Source organism: Lagopus muta, chromosome 5 (genome assembly GCF_023343835.1).
Source record: "Lagopus muta isolate bLagMut1 chromosome 5, bLagMut1 primary, whole genome shotgun sequence".
NCBI lineage: Eukaryota > Metazoa > Chordata > Aves > Galliformes > Phasianidae > Lagopus > Lagopus muta.
This window is the reverse complement of record NC_064437.1, coordinates 57,066,156-57,084,889: the sequence shown is the minus strand read 5'-3', so window position 1 is coordinate 57,084,889 and position 18,734 is coordinate 57,066,156. Positions and strand designations below refer to the sequence as shown.

The window sequence follows — 18,734 nt, the reverse complement described above, 5'->3', positions numbered from 1 at the left end:
AGACTTTAACTGGTTTTCTCAGAGAACTTATACAAACCTATTTAGGATATCTTGTTAATGTTTGGAAACGTACTTCCATCTTCACAAATACGTGGCTGCACTTCTGTTGGCTGCAGAACAGTGTAACGTCTTCAGTTTTATCTTGGGAAAATAGCTATTACATCACTAATATTCTGTAGGAGGAAAAAGTAGCATTGTCTCATAGTACCTAATTTGCCCTCCATGGTAAAATACTTTTTGCTGTGCTTCCACATTGCACTGTCTTTTGCACTGTGACGTTTCGCCACGTACTGTGGTGTGGGTTGTTTCTCCTTTCTGCTGGTCTCTCCTTTAAGTTCTTATTTCCCTTTCTTAGGTGAGTCAGTCTCAAGAGCACCAGCAGTACATCACTTTCCTGCAGAGGTTACTGGGACCTTTACTGGAGGCATATAGCTCTGCTGTCATCTTCGTACACAATTTTAGTGGTCCTGTTTCAGAGTCCGAATACCTTCAAAAGTTACACAGGCATTTAATAAGCAGGACAGAGAAGAATGTTGCTGTGTATGGTATGTCAAACAGTTTGTCTTTGGAACTGTATTTGATTTTTTTTCTGATCCTCCTGGCCCAAATACTATTTCAATTTGTTTATATCTGTGTGTTCTTTCTTACAGCTGAGAGTGCTACATACAGTCATGTGAAAAATGCAGTGAAAGTCTTTAAGGAAATTGGGGTAAGTGTTCTGTGATCAGAGTTGAAGATTCCTAATTGCATTTTAATAAGGAGCACAGCTCTGGCAAGGCATAAAACCTCGGCAACATCGATTTAAAATCTGTGAATTTATCTGTGCAAACATATTGTGTATTCTGAGCATTTTGCTTTTCCTAAAAGGCTGTGGGAAAAGAGTACACAGTACAGAACAGAACGCTGCTTGCACCTGAGAAATCTTGTCTAGGTGATGGCCAGGGAACCAGTTGTTTTTATTCCCAGCTAGAGAAGTTCTCTGTTCTGCTCCATGTCCTTGATGCACAATCAATGGCAGGAGGCTGAGAACTCTGCTCTGCTTAATGATAGCTAATTTTGAAGGACTATTCAAATCTCTGAGAAGCATTAGTTCTTGAACTTCATCCCAGCACTGATTGATGTTCCGTGAGCACCATCATAATAGACATCTAAGGCCCACCATGAGGATACAGGTGTTCTTTATTTTTGAAGTAAAGGAGCAGTTTTGCACTTTCCCACTCAAATTTCAAATTTTAGACTGCTTATATAGAATTTGCAAATGAAAAGTTTCTTTCACCAAGATGGCATGACATCCTGGATACCAAGTGGGATTTAGGATTGTAATTTGAAAAGCACCAGTATTTGGGCCAAGTATTGCTAGACAGGCATTTTTGGTCTTTAAATAAGCTAACAATAGTTAGCACGTAGGAAAACTTACAGTGAAAGTATCCATCATTTTAATTCTAGTCTATTCTGCTGTCAGGAAAATGGAACCAGGTGGCATCTGCTCAGCACTGCATCTGACTTCTTGTTTTCAAGTGCATGCTTTTTTAATGTAGGTGCTTTTTGTGTGCCTCTTTAGTCCCTTGCTGTTGGTGGAGTTGGATGTTTACTACACACTGTACTTATTTCTTAGTTTCTTTTTAAGAAATGTGATTACTTGAATGTGATAATAATTATTTGTATTCATGCTGTGTTTCAGGTTTTCAGTCAGACCAATCAAAAGAGAGACACTATTTTGGAACTTAGCACTACGTTCCTACCTCAGCGCAACAGGCAAAAACTACTGGAATTCATCATGAGCTTCATGGTATTATAGAACACATACAGCACTTTTGTCCAGGGACATGAAGGCAGGTTTTGAGACTGTATCAAATCCTGGGGACATTTGCTACCCTTCAAAATTTAAGGTGCCGCTGTCTGGGTAAGGCCTTCTCTGACTTGAACTACTGGAAGACAAGTGCCTTCTTATGTATGCATCTATGGGTTTCTTACAGTTCCAATCCTGTTCTGATACTCAGATGACACTTTGGATACAAGTTATAAAACATGTTGCAAAAAATAAGAGCAATGATTCAAATTAGATTTAGATTGGAGAGTGAAGTTTTATCAATGTTATGTCTTAAATAAATCCACTTTTAAAAATGGTAACAGATGCACAAATACAAATGTTTGTGATCTGTAGCTAACCCCGAGATCTTGAGTTTAGTGGCAGCACAGCTTATAGCATAAAAAATAACTTTCATTCAAATCCAGTTTTATTGTTTTAAATAAAAAGTATCTAAAATCTTGTTTAGGCAGGATATATACTTCATGGATAAAGCCATAGTTTTGCATCAATGCTAACATAAATGCCAAAATTCTAATGTGAATAACAGTTACAAACATCCAAGAATAATGACCATGTAGCAGATGATTGTCAGAAATGTCAGCAGGCATACCTTGCACTATTAGGGCTGTGTAGTGCAGTGGCAAATTGCACTGATCACTGCTGTCATGAAGAATGTCAGAATAGCATTTTTGTTTTTATGGTGGCATCTGTCCTTCAGGCAGATGAAAGTCAGGAGCCAGTTGTCTAACTGTGAATATCTTGTAAAATCTTAGATTATTATTTAATTGAGAAAAGCTATAAAGATTTTATTTGTAATTAGTAAAGTGTCAGATCTTTTTTTTAAGTGGAGCAAAAACTTGATTTGGTGAAATAATTTTTTAAGTTTGGCCCTAAAAATTTCATCAGTAACTTCAACAGTTGTTTGGAAAACAGTGGTTCATATTCTGTAGCTGAGCAGATCTTAGTTAGTGTTAAGAAGTAGCCTTTAGAAACACAGAAATATCATTAGCAGTGTCCTTTGGTCTCTGTTTTTACTGACTTACAGAAAAAAAATTCACAGAGAGATCTGAATAATTGAAAGCTGATGAATAATTCTGTCCCATGAGACAGGACTTTAGTCTTGCAGTTTGGTCATTTTGCATGGAGGAACTTGCACTGTAGATTTCCTCTTCATGTGAGATGAGTTTAAATTGGAAGCTGTGGTCCTGTTTTCTCAGTACAGCTGATCGAGTTGAAGCAATAACTTGGTGGTACGTGAAACTGGCTCGCTTATGAAATGTGTTTTCTTCATGTAGATTGCTTTCTGTATGAGGGAAATCAATACTTCCATTATGGCATTGTTTCACTTGATTCTCATGTCATGGCCTTGTGAGCAGAAAATCCCCCCCAAGTTTTTCATGTCAATCTCTGTTGCTTAACATAAATATGGAAAAGCATACTTGAATCCCAGCGTTTGCACTGTTATGCCAGCACAAAACTGACGCACACATTTTGAGTTTGTGGCCAAGGAGCTTGTGTTTGTACTGCACACTTATCAACGAGGATATTCCTGTAAATTTTTTATTCAATGCTATTAATATTTGAAATCTATGGTTTATAGTTAGCATTATACAGTTAGCACTGTGAGACACGTGTTCTGTCACTAAACCAGGTGCTGTACAACACTTAAAGAATTTCTGAACCAAAGCTACATTAATATGAATAGAAACTGACTGTAGAATTGCTTTTGTTTTTATGCATTCCTGCTGTCTCAGCAGGATAGTGACTGGAAGGCACATCGTTTCTTTTGTCTACTAGCTTTTTAGAGAAGTTTCAGCTCATTCTAGCTAATGTTCACAGTCCGGTTAACCCAATGAATGCTCATACAATGTTGCTGATGGCTTCCATTTAGTCTTTTAAAAGACTAGGTGCTTCTAAATAACAAGGTCTCATAGTTTACTACACTTCAGTACATGTGAAGTGTATTAAGGGTGAAGATTGTAAATAAATTTTTTTACATATGAAGCAATATGAAGCAAACAAAACTTGAGTCATTTTGTTAAGATAGTTCTGCCAACTGATGTGTTAATTGCATTAACCCCAGGAGCACTGTGGTCGCAGGAGTGTTCTGGCTAGGTGTTGCAACTAAACCTAACTTATGGTTTACCTTAAAATAGAAAAAAAGAAAAAAAAAAAAAGGAAAAAAATAAAGAGAAAATCTGATTAACAGAAGTCAGCGAGTGGATAGAGTACTATGCATGTGAATACACATTAATGAATGCATTTGGTATGCAGAGGCAGGATACACCTGTAAGGTTGGTTTTGTATGAAAAAGCTGCACGTGAAAAAATCATGTACTAGGAGTCATCTGCCACTGGAAGCCTTTGCTTTCTGCAGCAAGTGTGTATATGTGCAAGCATGGATATTATGACACACAACGATGCTTTTCCCTGGAAATAAAGCACAGTATAAAAATAACCTGGCTGTAACAGTCAAAAACTACAACACTTTTGCACTGTATTTACACCTTCAGTAACTTCTGACTTTATTTACCTCTCGTGTTTCCTTTGCTGATATAATACCAGGTTGAGTTAACCTTGGTAAAGTTAATCAGTAAAGAAGAAATAATAGACTTTGAATTACCACAAATGTGTTTTAAGACTCTCCTCTTAACAAAGACACAAGCACCATCATTCTATTCATGTTAATCAGGTATGCAGGTCTTTTGGGGTCAGGGTCTTGCATAATATGTGAAATGTAATCTTTCCACGTGTATCCTATAGATCTTATATTTTAGAGCAATGGAAGTATAGAGTTCCATTTCCATGCTGCCACAACCCCCCAGCCCCCAGGGATTGTGAGCTTATTAACATGTTACTCACAGTGACCTGTAAGGCATATCTGCCTTCTCTTTGACAGCATAGGGCTTTTTTCACGTATCTTTGGTTAGGAAGCATATACACACACTTGCCTTTACCTGGTCTCTGCTCTGCCAAGAAAACTCAGCATCACGATTTTAAAGAACATTGAGCTGGAGGGGTTGTAAGATACTGTTGCTGTTTTGTTTCTGTGCTTATGAGCCCGGTACTGCTTCCTTGTGAATGTTACCACGTTTTACTTGTTGTCCATTGTAGAAGCACAGAGGTGTTCTGGAGTCATTTTAATAAATTAAACTGTTTGCTAATATGAAATTTAATAAGTATTTCTGGTGTATCTTTTTTCCTTTATTTTTTTTTATAACCTGCTAAAATAATTGTTTTGATAAATTCATCCTGTTCCAGGGACTGAAATTAAACTATGAAAAGCTTTCATTACAGTGCACATGGAAGCTTGAGACTGGGAGGAATCTCTACTGGAGTATTTACTAGATCAGAAACATTTAAAAAACTGGCTGAGGTGACATCCTGATTTCTGAGTTACTTTATATTTGATCACAAAGCAGAGCTGCCATTTAGCTGCCTTTTTCCCATATTCTGGAGAATCCTTGTGTGGTTTCCTTGTTTTTTAACGATTCTAAGAGTTCCTTTTGCCTTGCAGGAAGGGTTGGGCTATTCATAAGTCTGATTCTACTGATTCTCCCTTCATCCAGTGAGTTCAAGCTGACCTGGAGAGCAATAGGTCCCTTTCAGCATCTCTGACAGCATCTGGCAAATGTGAATCAATTGGAGTTGGGCTTTAATATAATAAAACCTACACAGATGATCATCACTTAAATCAAGGAGGAGGGATGCTGTTTCACCTTTCAAAAAAAAAGTTGTAATCAAGTGATTCTTTCAGAGGCCTCTAGCAATGTTCACATGCAAGCAAAGTTCAATTAGCTGACAACTCAGGGCTGAGGTAGGAAACAGAAATTCAATTAGAGTGAATAGCTTGAATAAAACCCAATTTTTATTGGTAATGACCTTATGTGTTATTCTTTGTGTAAATGTCTTCCTATTTCTCAGTCTTCTAAAATCCCAAATGTCAGATAAAACACTTATCTCCTGTTTTTGCTTAATTCAGTTTTCTTCTAATAAAAGCTTGTCAGGCTTATTTAGAAGGATCACTTGAATTGAACTCTCTGCTTTGTTTTCTCCCATGGTACACCAAGTTTTCAGCTGCCTTGTGTTTTCAAGGTAAGATCTGCTTTGGTCTGAATTGCTACTTGAAACTTTTTGTTTTAAATCTTTTACAGATTTTCATTACTCTTTGTTACATGGGCAGCATCATCACAAAGACCATAAAGCCTTAAGAGACTTTCAGACTCTGTGCCATAACCATTGACAGTAACGGAAACAAGAGCGAATTAATTAATCTGTTGTATAGATATTAGTTGTTTGTGTATGTATACAGTGCAAAATTTCAACAAAAAATGCATGGAATAATGGCTGTGAGTAATGTGCATAGAGAAGCACTGAAACAGGCGGCCTGGGGAAGCTGATGTATGTGGAGTCTGTGGCCACTGTCTTTGTTGTGGTGTGATGGGAGGTGAGCAGAATGGATGGATGAATGATAACCTTTGCCTTTGAGCATCCCACAGTTGTAAAATCCCCAGTGACTGGTAACTGGGCTAAAGATTTAAAGATTTTCACCATCCAGACTGTTCCTGGCGGGTTGCAGTGATGAATTACAAATTAACTCTGCAATCTGTTAGCAGATTACAGTTTAACTTTGCCCCTGTTTTGGAAAAGCTAAAGCCAAGTGGCATTTCCTGATTTACCACAACTTTGACTATTGTGTTGTCTCAAGGACTTCAGGCTCCACTGACTGTACCTACCTAAAGACATAAGGTTCAATAAATGCCCCAGAATCAATGGCAGCACTATTTCTGCACTGTGCATTTTCTCTGGGAGTCTTTCCAGGACCTCAAGCAAACACTTCAGCAGCCTCTTTGCACAGGCTCTGTGCAGCGTGATGGCTACTGTGTAATGCACTCACCATGGCCTGCTAACAGTTGTGAATTTATTTTCTACTGTGAAGTGAGGCTCTGGAAGGGGTGATGGATTGGTTCTCTTCTTTAGTTAAGCATTTCTGCATGGCTGGAGAATTTTATAGGCTTGCTTTGTGGCTACATTAATACCTGCATTAATAATATATAATAATGTATTGTGACTATGTGCTGCTTAATTCAGCTGAAGCCTAATGTTAGCAGCGGTGCTAAGCATCTTCAATCAGGCATCCTCTTGTCTCTGTAGGATGGAGAAGGACAATTTTAAGTACCACCTGTCAGAAAGCTGTTAAAAACCCTTTTTCAGGGTTGATATTCCCTCTTAATTAAACGTGTTTATTACAGTTCAGTACCTTTCCCTACAAACCTTTTCCTTTGGCCATTTATAACCTCCATTTTCTACAGCTGTTTCTTCCTGTGCCACAGGTTCAGACACTTGCAATCATTCCTGAGTCCAGGTGCTTCTCATCATCCTTGCTTCTTGACAGCCACTACTGTTCAGATGGGTGATGCAGCTTCCTCGTTCCAACAGGGGCCCTAAAATGTAAGAGAAGTTCCTCTAAAATACACTTGTTATTGGGATTAATAAATATTTTCATCTGTTTTTTTTTTTCTCTTATCAGCAAATCCTCTCTTCTTAAAAGTCGATGCGTTAAAAGGCATCTGCATTTTTGTGTGTGGTTCCTTCTTTTGGTCAGGCATTTGTGAAAGAATTTGATTGCATCGTTTACTGGGTTTGTTCAGTTTGGGGCTTTGAAAGTGAAGGTAGAGCTAGCTTTTGAAACAAAGCATTTGAAACAAAGACTCTGGTGAGGAGGCAGTAGTCACAGTGGAACAAGAATTGCCTTGTTTACCAACGTTGTTTTGAGCTCATGTTTCCTAAATCATTTTGTCCTGATCTCTCCCTCCCTGCTGACCCTAAACACAAGCCCTGCTTTCATTCTTTCTTCAACAACTGCTTATTCTGTCCCTTTTAACCAAAATAGAAGAATCTGAGAGAACTCTTTCACGTATTAGGAGAATTATATCTCTCTGGTGATCGTTAGCCTAAGTTGTAGTTTAAGGAAATCTGAAGCAGGGAAGCATTGAAATATTAAAGCTGCTATTTGTGATTATACTCCAGAAATCTAGGAGAGAGAATGCAGCACAGAAGGTAGTTTGTGTTTTTTGTCTTATAATTGGTTTATACAAAGTTATCTCATTGTGGATACAGAATGCAGTAAAAATGAAAAATGTTGGAACCCGTGAAACGTGTACTTCATTTAAATTAAGTATGAATTGGTTATTAATAATTCAGAGCAAAATGCCTGATAAGGAATTGGAGCAGCTTGTCTATAATTTTCAATCATTAAAAAATCAGTCTGAGGGAGGCTGTCTGAAGCTCCCTTATCTCAAATTAAAGCCTTGCTTCTTCATTTATTAAGGAGTCAGATCTAAATGATGCAGCAGGCTTGAGACATTGCTATTGCAATATCCTCATGGCCTGCTGTAAACTCAGGATAATCTGGAAATTGGCTTTGGTACAGTAAGTCCCGAGTATGTGGGACCTCCTGGTGACAGCTGCGTACCTGGCACCACAGCTGAGAAGCTTTGGGGTGTGATTTCATAGAATCAAAGGGTTGGGAGGGATGCACAAGGATCTTAGAGTACAATTCATCTCTCCACGCAGGACCACCCAAAATTCAAACCAGATTTTTGGGACAGTTAGGTTTGTTTGCTTGTTTAAGTTGCCTAAGAAAGCATTTTTTTTTCCTGTTGTTTGCTGCTTTTTGCTTTCAGGCTGTAAGGTAAGAATTAAGAGGTAAGAATTGTCTCTCAGATGTGTCTGGGCTACAATAAAATGAAATTTAAACCACACTTTTCAAAGGAGTTGCGCAGCTACTGCTTCTGCCCATAGGTAGAAAAATTCCCTCTGTCTGGAAAACAAGGACCTTAACACCTCTCCACCCCAGCATTTTTATCTTTCCTTTAGTTTAGGGGGGGATTTTGGCACTCAGGTAGTAAACAAACAGGGATGACGGCAGCTTCATCCTCAGAATGTCCAGCAGATGGTGGTGGAGCTTCATCAACAGCTACGCTTCCTGGGGAGGGCCTGGACACCACCGCTGCCATACCTCAGCCCTCAAGCTCTCCATTAGAAACAAAACATAATTTCCTTGGCAGCCAGATGCAGTATTTGCATGGAAAAATGTGGAAAACATAGTTTGGAGCTGATTTCATCTGTCGCTGTGATAATTTTTATAATAGCAGAAGGCGGTCTGTCTTTGGCATCTGACACTAACAAGTTCTTGAAGTGGTGTTCACGGTGCTTCAGGAGAGAATTAGCATTAGGAGGGAGCTCTTTGCTCCCCATCCACCTGCAACCTTCCAACAGGCTTTTTGAAGAAACAAAGCCATCACTCGAGGTCCAGGCCTGAGCATACATCACTGGGAAATATCCCAGATCTGATTTCTGGGATGTAGACTCTCATCCCATACAGTTGCAGGCAGAACTGGACCTTCTGCAAGTAGTTGGAAGGGAGAACTGTTCTTGGGGTGTTCAGGACAGCCTGGCAGGTCTGCCAGGTCGGCTTACCCCAAGGGATGGAATCCTTCCCCTCCAGCTGGAGGGCACCTCTTGACTGAATGTGGGTACCAGGTGATTCAAAGTACTGATGTCCAGACAGACCTGTGGAACACAGGAGGTGAAATTCATGTGTTTTATCAGATGTCAGTCCTGTTGCTGATAAATATACTGCCCTTCTCTGCCCCTGCTTGCTTCTGTTGTCCTGGCAAGGGATTTCCAGAAGCCTTCAGGTCTCTGTGGTGATTTGGGCAGCCCCCAGGAAGGGAATTTGGAAGGGGTGGGGAGCAGCAAGGAGAGGACCCATAAGCTGTGGGTGAGAGGAGAAGCTACTGCCACAAGCTGAAGTCAGAAAAGGATTTTTTCCACATCGGAGAGCCCAGCCGTAATGCATGGCATGCGGCCACTGGAGGGCAGCCTCGCAGCTCACGCTGCCCTGCATCAGCCCTCCATCCCCACGCGGCTCGCTCCGAGCCCGCTTTGTCAGGCATTTCCTGCTGATATGGTTGAGCAGAGATACAAACGCACACAAGCAGCTTCTTTCCCTACAATTTTGCTCCGCGTGGTAGATGAGACCTGAAAAAATGAACGTGCACGTTTTCCTATGGGTGATGATGTTCCTCTAACTGGTGCTTTTGGTTGCCAGCTGTAACGCATCCCTTCCAGCCCGGTGCCTCTCTTGTCACTGTGATGCCTACTGCATCTTTTCGGTACTGTTGTGCAGCAGGGTCAGAAGGTTCCCAGCTTCCTCCAGCCTCGGTTAAACAGTTTTTGATTTCTTTGCTGGCACCAGCAGCTGTTTGCAAGAACAAAGCATAGGTAGAAGCCAGACATCTCAAAGAGGCCTCAAGAGCCCCAGCCTGCTCTGCTCTGCTTGGGGTTGTGCTTGGCAGCTCTTCAGGCAGCTGGGATGTGTGTCTTATTTTCCAGGCATTTTCAACCTACTTGCACAAGCCAGGATAAACGCAGATGTAACAATGAAATGCATTATCTCTGCTGTGTGGTTTGACCTGCTGGCTGCTTCAAATTGTGTGGCTGAGCAGCACACACCAGGTGACCGGAGGTGTGGGAAGATATATGATGAGGTGGTGGTTGGAGGAGACAGGACACCAATTTACAGGAAATAATGTTTAATTGGTTTTGTGTTCATGGATTACCATCCAAGTATAAATAGTTTATTCTCTCTTCTTAAATTCTTTGTATTATTGGCTTCTAGGCACTAATTATCTCCACACAGTCCGTAGGGGACAGAATTGCCATAGGAAAAACAAAGGGGGGAAATAAATTTACTTGCATCTATGGAGAAGTTGAAAAATTGTGTGTTTTTGTAAAGCTTTTACATCATCATCCTTTTCAACTGAGCATCCTAAATGCTTTATAAATATTAATTAAGCCTCATGTGGCTTCTCTGAATTACGTAAAGACAGAATTGCCTCATCCATCAGATAAGAGGATCCAGAAGCTGCTTAGCAATTTGAAACAGCATCAGAATGAAAACCAGCTCAGTGAACAAAAACATAACACCCACCTGAAACTTCTGGGCTGGAGGAAAAAAAAAAAAAAAAAAAAAAAAAAAAGAGTGACTTGTCTTTATAATTGAATCATAGAATGGCTTGAGTTGGAAGGGACCTGTTAAGATCATCTGGTTCCAATTGCCAGCTCTGGTCTGGGTGCCACCCACCAACTCAGCTGTCCATGGTCCAATCCAGCCTGGCCCTGGGCACCTCAAGGGATGTAGAACCCAGCTCCTCTGGGCAGCCTGTGCCAGGACCTCACCACCCAGTATCGCTTCACCTTCACAAAAAAGCAGGACTGGATCAGGAAGGACTGCATGAAGTACTCTCTTCCCATACACTTCTTCCTTCTGTCTTTTTTGCTTTGTGAGATTACCTTGCCTTCATGGCATAAGCATAAGCTTTATTTATGTTAGGATTTCAGAAAGGAAGCAACCTAGAGGGAAAAAGCTCATTCTGTTCTCTCTTCTCTTTCCCAGACCTAAGACTCCATTGCATGCTGAGAGATGCTGACACAAGGAGCTGCTGCAAATGAAAGATGGAGGAGCACGGTGAGTAAGAGATCCCCATGAAGCAGTGTGGGACTGGGTGCAGGATGGTGAAGCCTAGCTGTCTTTAGGCAACAGAGAGATATATAGGTCTTGTACAGCTGTATATATACAGAGAATATTGCAGTTTGGGAAAGACCGGCAAGGATATTCCCAGTCCTTGAGACTGCAGAAGCTCCCTAAAAGAGACAAGCGAAGGGCAAGCTGCCTGCCAAATACGTATCAGACACTAGATAAAATGTGCAACACATCCAGCTGAAGAGTCTGGGTTTGGACTTCAGTTAATTTAAGTGTAACTCAGAGTGAAGACTTTTAATAATTGCAGAGGCATCAGTTGTTTACTGAAATTTCTCATCTCCTACTCAAATTATTCACGTTTTCTCTTTCAAATATCTGAGAAGGCACTGGATTAATTGTTTCTCCAGATCTGCACATTCTGCAGATGTGTCTTTTAAATCTACTCTGTATCAATGATGACTGCAGACCAGGAGGAAATTAAAGAACAGAACAAAATTTGTGTTTGAAATTTCAGTCATTTTTGTGATATCGTGGATACACGAGGCAAATATGGAATGTTGTAAAATTTCAGCTAGTACAGGGAATGTGGTAGAAATGTGCTTTATTTCTCAGTGTCACTAATTGGCCTTATGCAGAAATTTACAAGAAGGGACCAGGCTAACACATGGGAAGCTGAGTTAGCAGGAGTGCAGGTGATTATTCCCCTCTGCGACATTCAGAAGTCCACACGTGGAATAATGTCCCCAATTTATATCCTTTGTGCAAGTTTCCTTCTTTGGCTACTACAAGAGAAGTATACTAGTTAGGAGGCAATGGTCAGGTGCTGCAAGAACGCAGTGGAGCTAGGAAAAACAGTGACAGATCAGTGAAACACTGAAGCAAGGGTTTAGGCTGTTGTACCAGAGTTCTTGTAGGTCACCCCCCAAATTTCATTTTTCTCATTTACATTTTGGGAACTGAAGCAAATTTCAGGAAGTGAGCTTTAATCTGCTGTGAGTTTGCTGGCTTTGTTTCTTGCATGACTTCTTTGAAGAGCTCTTGTAAAGGATTGCATGGGCTTTGCATGGAAATGCCAGTTAATTCAAAACATCTTAGTATACATAGGTCAAACATGCAAAGTTGAAGCAAACAGTTACAGCATGCCTGAAAGTAGTCTGTAATTAGCTCGTGCAAGGTACACTGCACGAAAATCGATGGAGGAAGAAGGAGGTGACAGTGAATTTGTTTCTGGTCCCAGTTCGATGATTTTGTTTATTCTTGACTTGATGACCCAATCAATGATTGGCTTTATAAAATAAGAGAATTGACGTATTTTAATGTATTTCAATTACATATTCAGATATCTACAGTGTATTTCATAGTTGTTTTCCTGTATGCAACCTGAGTGCAGGGAAACTACTGGTACTTGACTAGGTAAGTGAAGGAATAGTTAATTATTAGGTAAACTTTGCTTTCACTCTGTAAGCTCTGTATGTCTTGGCAAGTTTTTTTGTTGTTGTCATTGTGTTTGTTGTACAGCAAGTCCATGTAATTAACATCAAATAAGCACCAAGGAAACAAAGGTGTATTGTGGAGAAACAAATAGCGCTGATGGTAAATCTCAATGCTGGGAGCAGCTCGTTGGGTTTATAAATTGGCCCTCAGCTGAAGGAATTTTTGAAAAGCGCCATTAGTTTTCAGTCATACGAAGTAGGATTGCAGCAATGCTTTCAACTATTTGTATTTGCCTGAGTTAAGATTTCTGCTTCGAGGTAAAACAACAGACCAGCACATTCTTTTCATTTTTTTCTTTTTGTTTTTAAAATGCCCAGCTGCCCCTGTAGTTAATGATGTGTCAGCATTGCCATTACAGAACCTCAATTCTGCCTTAGTATATGAACTGTAAAATAAATGCTTCAGACTTCAAATTTGTTTTCTAGGGTTTTGCTCATGAGATCCTTTGAAGCATTTTATGGATTCATAAGAGTATGTTGGATTCTGCTTCAGCTCTTGGATTACTTCAATCAAATATCCACAACAAAACTTTATTAAATAGTTTTTTAAAACACATTTATTACTGCATTTCTAATATAGCAAATTATAAACCTGTCATCATAGTTTCTTTATAGCTTTATTTCTGCTTATCAAAGTTAAAAAAAAATAAAGCTTGCTGTTTCTGCTGCTTTGGAAATTGATTCTTGACTCAGATAAACAGCATGGTCTTAAGACTCTCAGAAGGGTTGCAGCCTGCTTTCATTCTCATATAACCTGCATTTCTCTTACTTTGATCTCCCATGTTCTTGTTGTAAATACTTCCTGAAGGATTTTGAATGACATCAGCAGTGTTATAGCACCTACAGAATCTCCCTGGGGAGGACTTTAATCCTTCATTACCTCTCAAAAATGTTGGAAGGAATCAGGTTCCACAGGAAAGACAAGATCCCAATATTTTTGCTTGCTCAGAAGAGTTGAATCAAAGCCAATTATCCCCGGTATTGTAAGGTTATTTGCACAGCTTTTAGCAGGATTCTAGTTTCTGTGAATTACAGAAATGGGAGGATTTGTCCTGCTGGAGGGAAACCTGGTGTGTGCCATCCTGTGTGACAGCTGCTGGGGCCATGTGCTACCACACCAGCCCAAGAAGCCCCGCCATGAGGTAACTTCTTTTCAGGTCTCTAAGTTTGTGGCTGGGAAACCAGCTGAAATGTAGGAGAGCTTTTATTTCATGATCTGTATTCCTCTGTGCCACGGCACCAAATGATACCGTGAGGCAAAGAGTTTTAAAGGCTCGTTAACATTTGCATGAATTGCTTCTCCCGTGTACTGACATGCATTTCCTCTGGCCAGCTTGCAATGGGCTCCCAATTCACTTTTAACCCAATTATCTCCTTCCTTTCATAAGGATATATGCAGGAGTGCACTATTGCCCTTTCCATATGCAGTGATATTTTTACCTAAGGCACTATGCCTCTCTCTTTTCTCTTTTAACTGCCCTTACATTGCTATTCTTGCTTTGCAGCTGCTCTTTTGGATTAGATCTCTATACGTGAAAGAGCATGAAACAGCCTGGTAGTCTGTACAGCTTAGGTGAAGTGTATAGTCTCTGGTATATCTTCTCACAGAGTGCTTCTGAGTGTGGGGGCCCACAAGATCACAAAGTCCCAGATAGCTTTGGGAGTATTTTTTAAGCAAATGCTGATGTTATCCATTATTTCTGTAGTAGGAAAGGGTTTAAGTAACAATAGGAAGTGAGACTCAGTTGAAGGAGGCATTGTAGGAACCAGCTCTCGCTTCACAATGAGATTTGGGCAGTGTGGATGTGCCCTGCATGCAATGATTTTACATGTGCAGGAGCAAGTAGTTCCTCCTAATCCCCTTCTGTAGGCTGCTTTGTGGTCTCACAACCCTGGGTGATACCCTGTAAGACTTCTGATTTCCTAAAGCAGCATTACTTAAAGACAGGTTTAGGAAGGAATTAAGAGTTCTTTCTAAAATCAGAGCTTAAATTCAGAAATATGTTGTTCTCTTATCATTTGATTCTTCTCAGAAACTCTCGATGTACTTCATCAGTCTAAAAGGCTGCGGGAAACCCTGCACTGCTTTACAATAACAGACCATGAACCAGAGCTCCTGGGACAGATTCTGCCCAGTGTTGGGTCTGCAGCATTGCTGGATAACATGCCTGCTCCCACCCTACTGAAAATCATGCTGTCCTGAGGACCTAGAATGTTTTGTTCTCCTTGTTTGTTCAGCAGTTAGGTACATGGATCACCTCCTAGGCTTGTGCATGGGAAACTCTGCAGATGGCCCAGGACATTGGAGAGATCTCAGATCCTTCCTCTTGCAAGGGAGCTTGTGTGGCAGAAAGACAAATATCTTACTGTTTGTTCTGTAATATAGTGCTGTTTAGAAATTTCATAAAGAAAAGAAGTTTCTCTTTTGTTCTCACAATGTTGCTTGTATAGGGAATCATCTGAAAGCACCATGTGTGTGAAATGACCCCAAGAGAGGAAAGATGTGTGAGCAGAGTTATTGGCATTTGGACAAGGAAGAGGGCAGGAGGTGAGGATATTCTTTCAGAGACTTTACAATACCAGTTTGCTAAGGTCAATTAACATCTCAAATGCAGCTCAAATTTGCTCATCTGTAGCTGAATCATCATCTAACTGAAGCCCGTGGGAGCTGGGTCCTCCAATGAGGCTGCAGTGAGGTCTGACCCTGAAGTACTGCAGGATGACCACAGGGTTGGAGGAGACATGCAGCTCTACTGAGCAAAGCAGTGGGCTTCATGCAGACCTGCAATGTGGGATCCACCCCATGAGCTTCTTCAGTTTGCAAGGCCTTGGGGCACATTGAAAATATACATATTATGTAGGAACTATCGCTTTGAATCTGCTGTGGGACTGACAAAAGTGGTTCTAGTGAATTACTGCAGTCTCTTAGGACCAACTTGGCAGCTCAGTAACAAGTTTTGCTGGCCTGAAAAATCCCCATCTTATGAATATGCTGAAAGAAAATCTGAAGTTTGAACACCCCTGCTTCTTCAGTCATTAGGATACACATCTGAAGGTAGAGATGTATTGGACCATCAGTAACAAAAATGGTTGTGTGGGCTTTGTACTGTAAACTCCTTCATTTCTGATAGTGCTCTGCCGTGGGGGAAACAAGCAGAGTCAAAATATCCACAAATGATAAACTGTTGTATTTGAGAGTCACTAAACTTTGGCCGTGTGATTCTTCTACTTGTCATAGGCAAGTGCTCTGAAACTTTTATCTCGTAGCTTCTTATAGCACATTTCACATATATTCTTTATCATCCCTCCTTACAGCTGTCGCCAGCAACAGAGATCCAAGAGATCTCTGAAAAATCACTTTTACAAGCAGAAACCAGGAGTAACTAGAAAGCACAAAGAAATTTCATGTCTTGCTGCTTGTAGTGATAAGTTCTCTCCAGCAATAGCTGTAAATCAGTGCTTTTCCGCTGTCATTTCTCACCAAAACCCTTAAATGAAAGGAAATCATGGGCATGGAAATGAGAGTAAAATGCTTGATGGTCTCTAAAGTTTTGGAGCATTCAGTTTCTTCTAAAATTAATGGGATTTGGACCTGCAAATCCCTTATGTGGCTTTGTACATCCCATTTGACTAATATTTAAACTGCTGACGTTTATCGCAAGTCCCCAGGAGTGAGCAGTGGCAGGACCTTCTGGGACTTGAGAATACCAGCAGCCAGCAAGAAGAAAGATATTTTCCTTATACATAGAGGAAATGTTTGTTTTCATAACTACAGAGCCAGTGTGGCGCTTACAAGTCTTCAATTTCATCTGTTAATGAAGTTTTTAATTAATTCATAAGACAATAATATTTCAGTGGCATGTTTCCCACCCACCATCTGCTCTAGGCTATATGTCTTAAATTAAACACCTGTCTGGCTGCATGCTGGGTAAATTTGTCCAAGCACTATATCTTTTAACTTTGACAGTGCCTAGATAACCTATTCGCTGCAGGACCACCTTGTCTCACCTATAGTGTTAAACACATTGCAAAGAATGCTTCTTTGTAGGAGGGTCCAGCTAATACGAGGAGGCATTACTGGGTATTACTGCCATGAGGCACTGGAGTGATTATTAAAGCCACATTTCAGGTGAAGTTTGGAATGAGAATTGAGAATGGGAATATTTGGGTACCTCATTGCAGTTTTCTTGTAGCTTTTGTCAAATTTGCTTGAATGCCCTCAGTGAAGGTTAAAATTAACTACTTCAGCTTACATCCATACAATTACATCTAGTGGCAGTACTGTGTGTTCATTTGTGAGGTGTGCTTCAAAGATATGACTCAGATTGTATCTTGTCGGTTTCCATTGCTGGAAGCTGCTGAAAAAGAGTGAGACGTTCAGAGTTGCTCATTGTAGTGTGATGGAAATAGAATAAATCTTGGGAAAATTAATAAGATTTCATCTCCAACACTGAAATGCATTTCTCTAATTGCTGGTCAGAAAGACGTGTTTTGAATTCACTCTTGAAAAAAATCTAATATTACAATTGTATTTCTATAGATTTCATGTTGATCTTCTGTCATTTGAGGTTTTAAAAATAGAATTGTTTCTATTCTTTGATACTTCTAGAATATCCAGACTGTTGTTAAAAGGCTCAGAAAAAAAATACAGCGGTCCTTGAATGAATCATGCTACTGATGGCGGGCCCTAAATAGGCCTAGTGAATTTTTTTATCCGTACAATCTGAGTATTTCCTCATTCCAGAGGGAATATTCCTTGAAGTAATAATATTTGATATTTCTTTTGCATCTTTTTGTCTAGGCTTGCAAAATGTTTTTTGAGATGTCACTTCCTTGTAATACATTGCTAAATAGTTTAGTTTTCATGTGATAGGGTAGGGTAAATGAAATCAGTAATTTTAGAGACACGAGAGAGGCCTGAGGATGCCCAGAAAGTCGCTGGCAAAGAGTGGAGAACAGTTACTGTATCCTTCAACCCCTGACCCATACAGCCCTACCAGCTTTGATGAAATATCTGTGTATAGAATCATAGGATTATAGAATCATCCAGGCTGGAAAAGACCTTTGAGATCTTCAAATCTAACCATGAGTTTAACCTGCTGTGTTCCATTGCTAAACCACCTCATTCAGTGCTATGTCCACATGTCTCACATACCTCCAGAGATGGACTCCACCACTTCCCTGGACAACCTGTTCCAGTGACCACCCTCTCCATCAAGAAATTATTTCTAATGTCCAATCTAAGCTTCCCCTAGTGCAACTTGAATCCATTTCCTTAGGTCCTATAACTTGTCACCTAAGAAAAGAAACCAGCATCCTGCTCACTCTTTTCATGTAGTTGGTGATAGAGAGTGATGAGGTCTCCCCTCAGCCTCCTTTTGTCCAGACTGAACAACCTCAACTCCTTAAGTTGTTCCTCATAACTTGTTTTCTAGTCTCCTCACCAGTTTCATTGCTCTTATCTGCACACATGCTGGAGCAACTCAATGACCTTGTGGTGAGGAACCCAAAACTGTGCACAGCATTTGAAGTGCAGTCTCATCAGTGCCAAGTACAGAGGGACAGTCATCTATCCTGTTGGCCACATGGTTTCTGAGGCAAGCTGGGATGCCATTAACCAACTTGGCCACCTGGGCACAGAGCTGGCTCAACTTCAGCCAACTGTAGACCAACATCCCCAGGGCCTTTTTCTCTGGGCACCTTTCCAGCTACTCTACCCCAAGCCCATATGGCTACACGTGATGGCTGTGATCCAAGCACAGAACCCAGCACTGAGCTTTGATGAATGTCATGTGGTTGGACATGGCCCATCAATCCAGCCCATACAGATCCCTCTGCAGAGTCTATCTACCATCAAGACTATTACCAGTTCTTTTTGTCTC

The 18,734-nt window shown here is 40.5% G+C and overlaps 1 protein-coding gene across 5 annotated transcripts in view; it reads left to right on the top strand.

Annotated features, from left to right (window-relative positions):
* Positions 1 to 4,021, top strand: part of GPAM (glycerol-3-phosphate acyltransferase, mitochondrial) — a 29,834-nt gene extending 25,813 nt beyond the window's left edge. For all 5 annotated transcript variants that reach the window (XM_048945632.1, XM_048945636.1, XM_048945631.1 and 2 more), the window contains exons 19-21: positions 356 to 545; positions 651 to 709; positions 1,682 to 4,021. In XM_048945632.1, coding sequence (XP_048801589.1) covers positions 356 to 545; positions 651 to 709; positions 1,682 to 1,798 — 366 coding nt within the window. In that variant the 3' untranslated portion in view covers positions 1,799 to 4,021. The remainder of the gene's footprint in view (positions 1 to 355; positions 546 to 650; positions 710 to 1,681) is intronic.
* Positions 4,022 to 18,734: the final 14,713 nt, after the last annotated feature.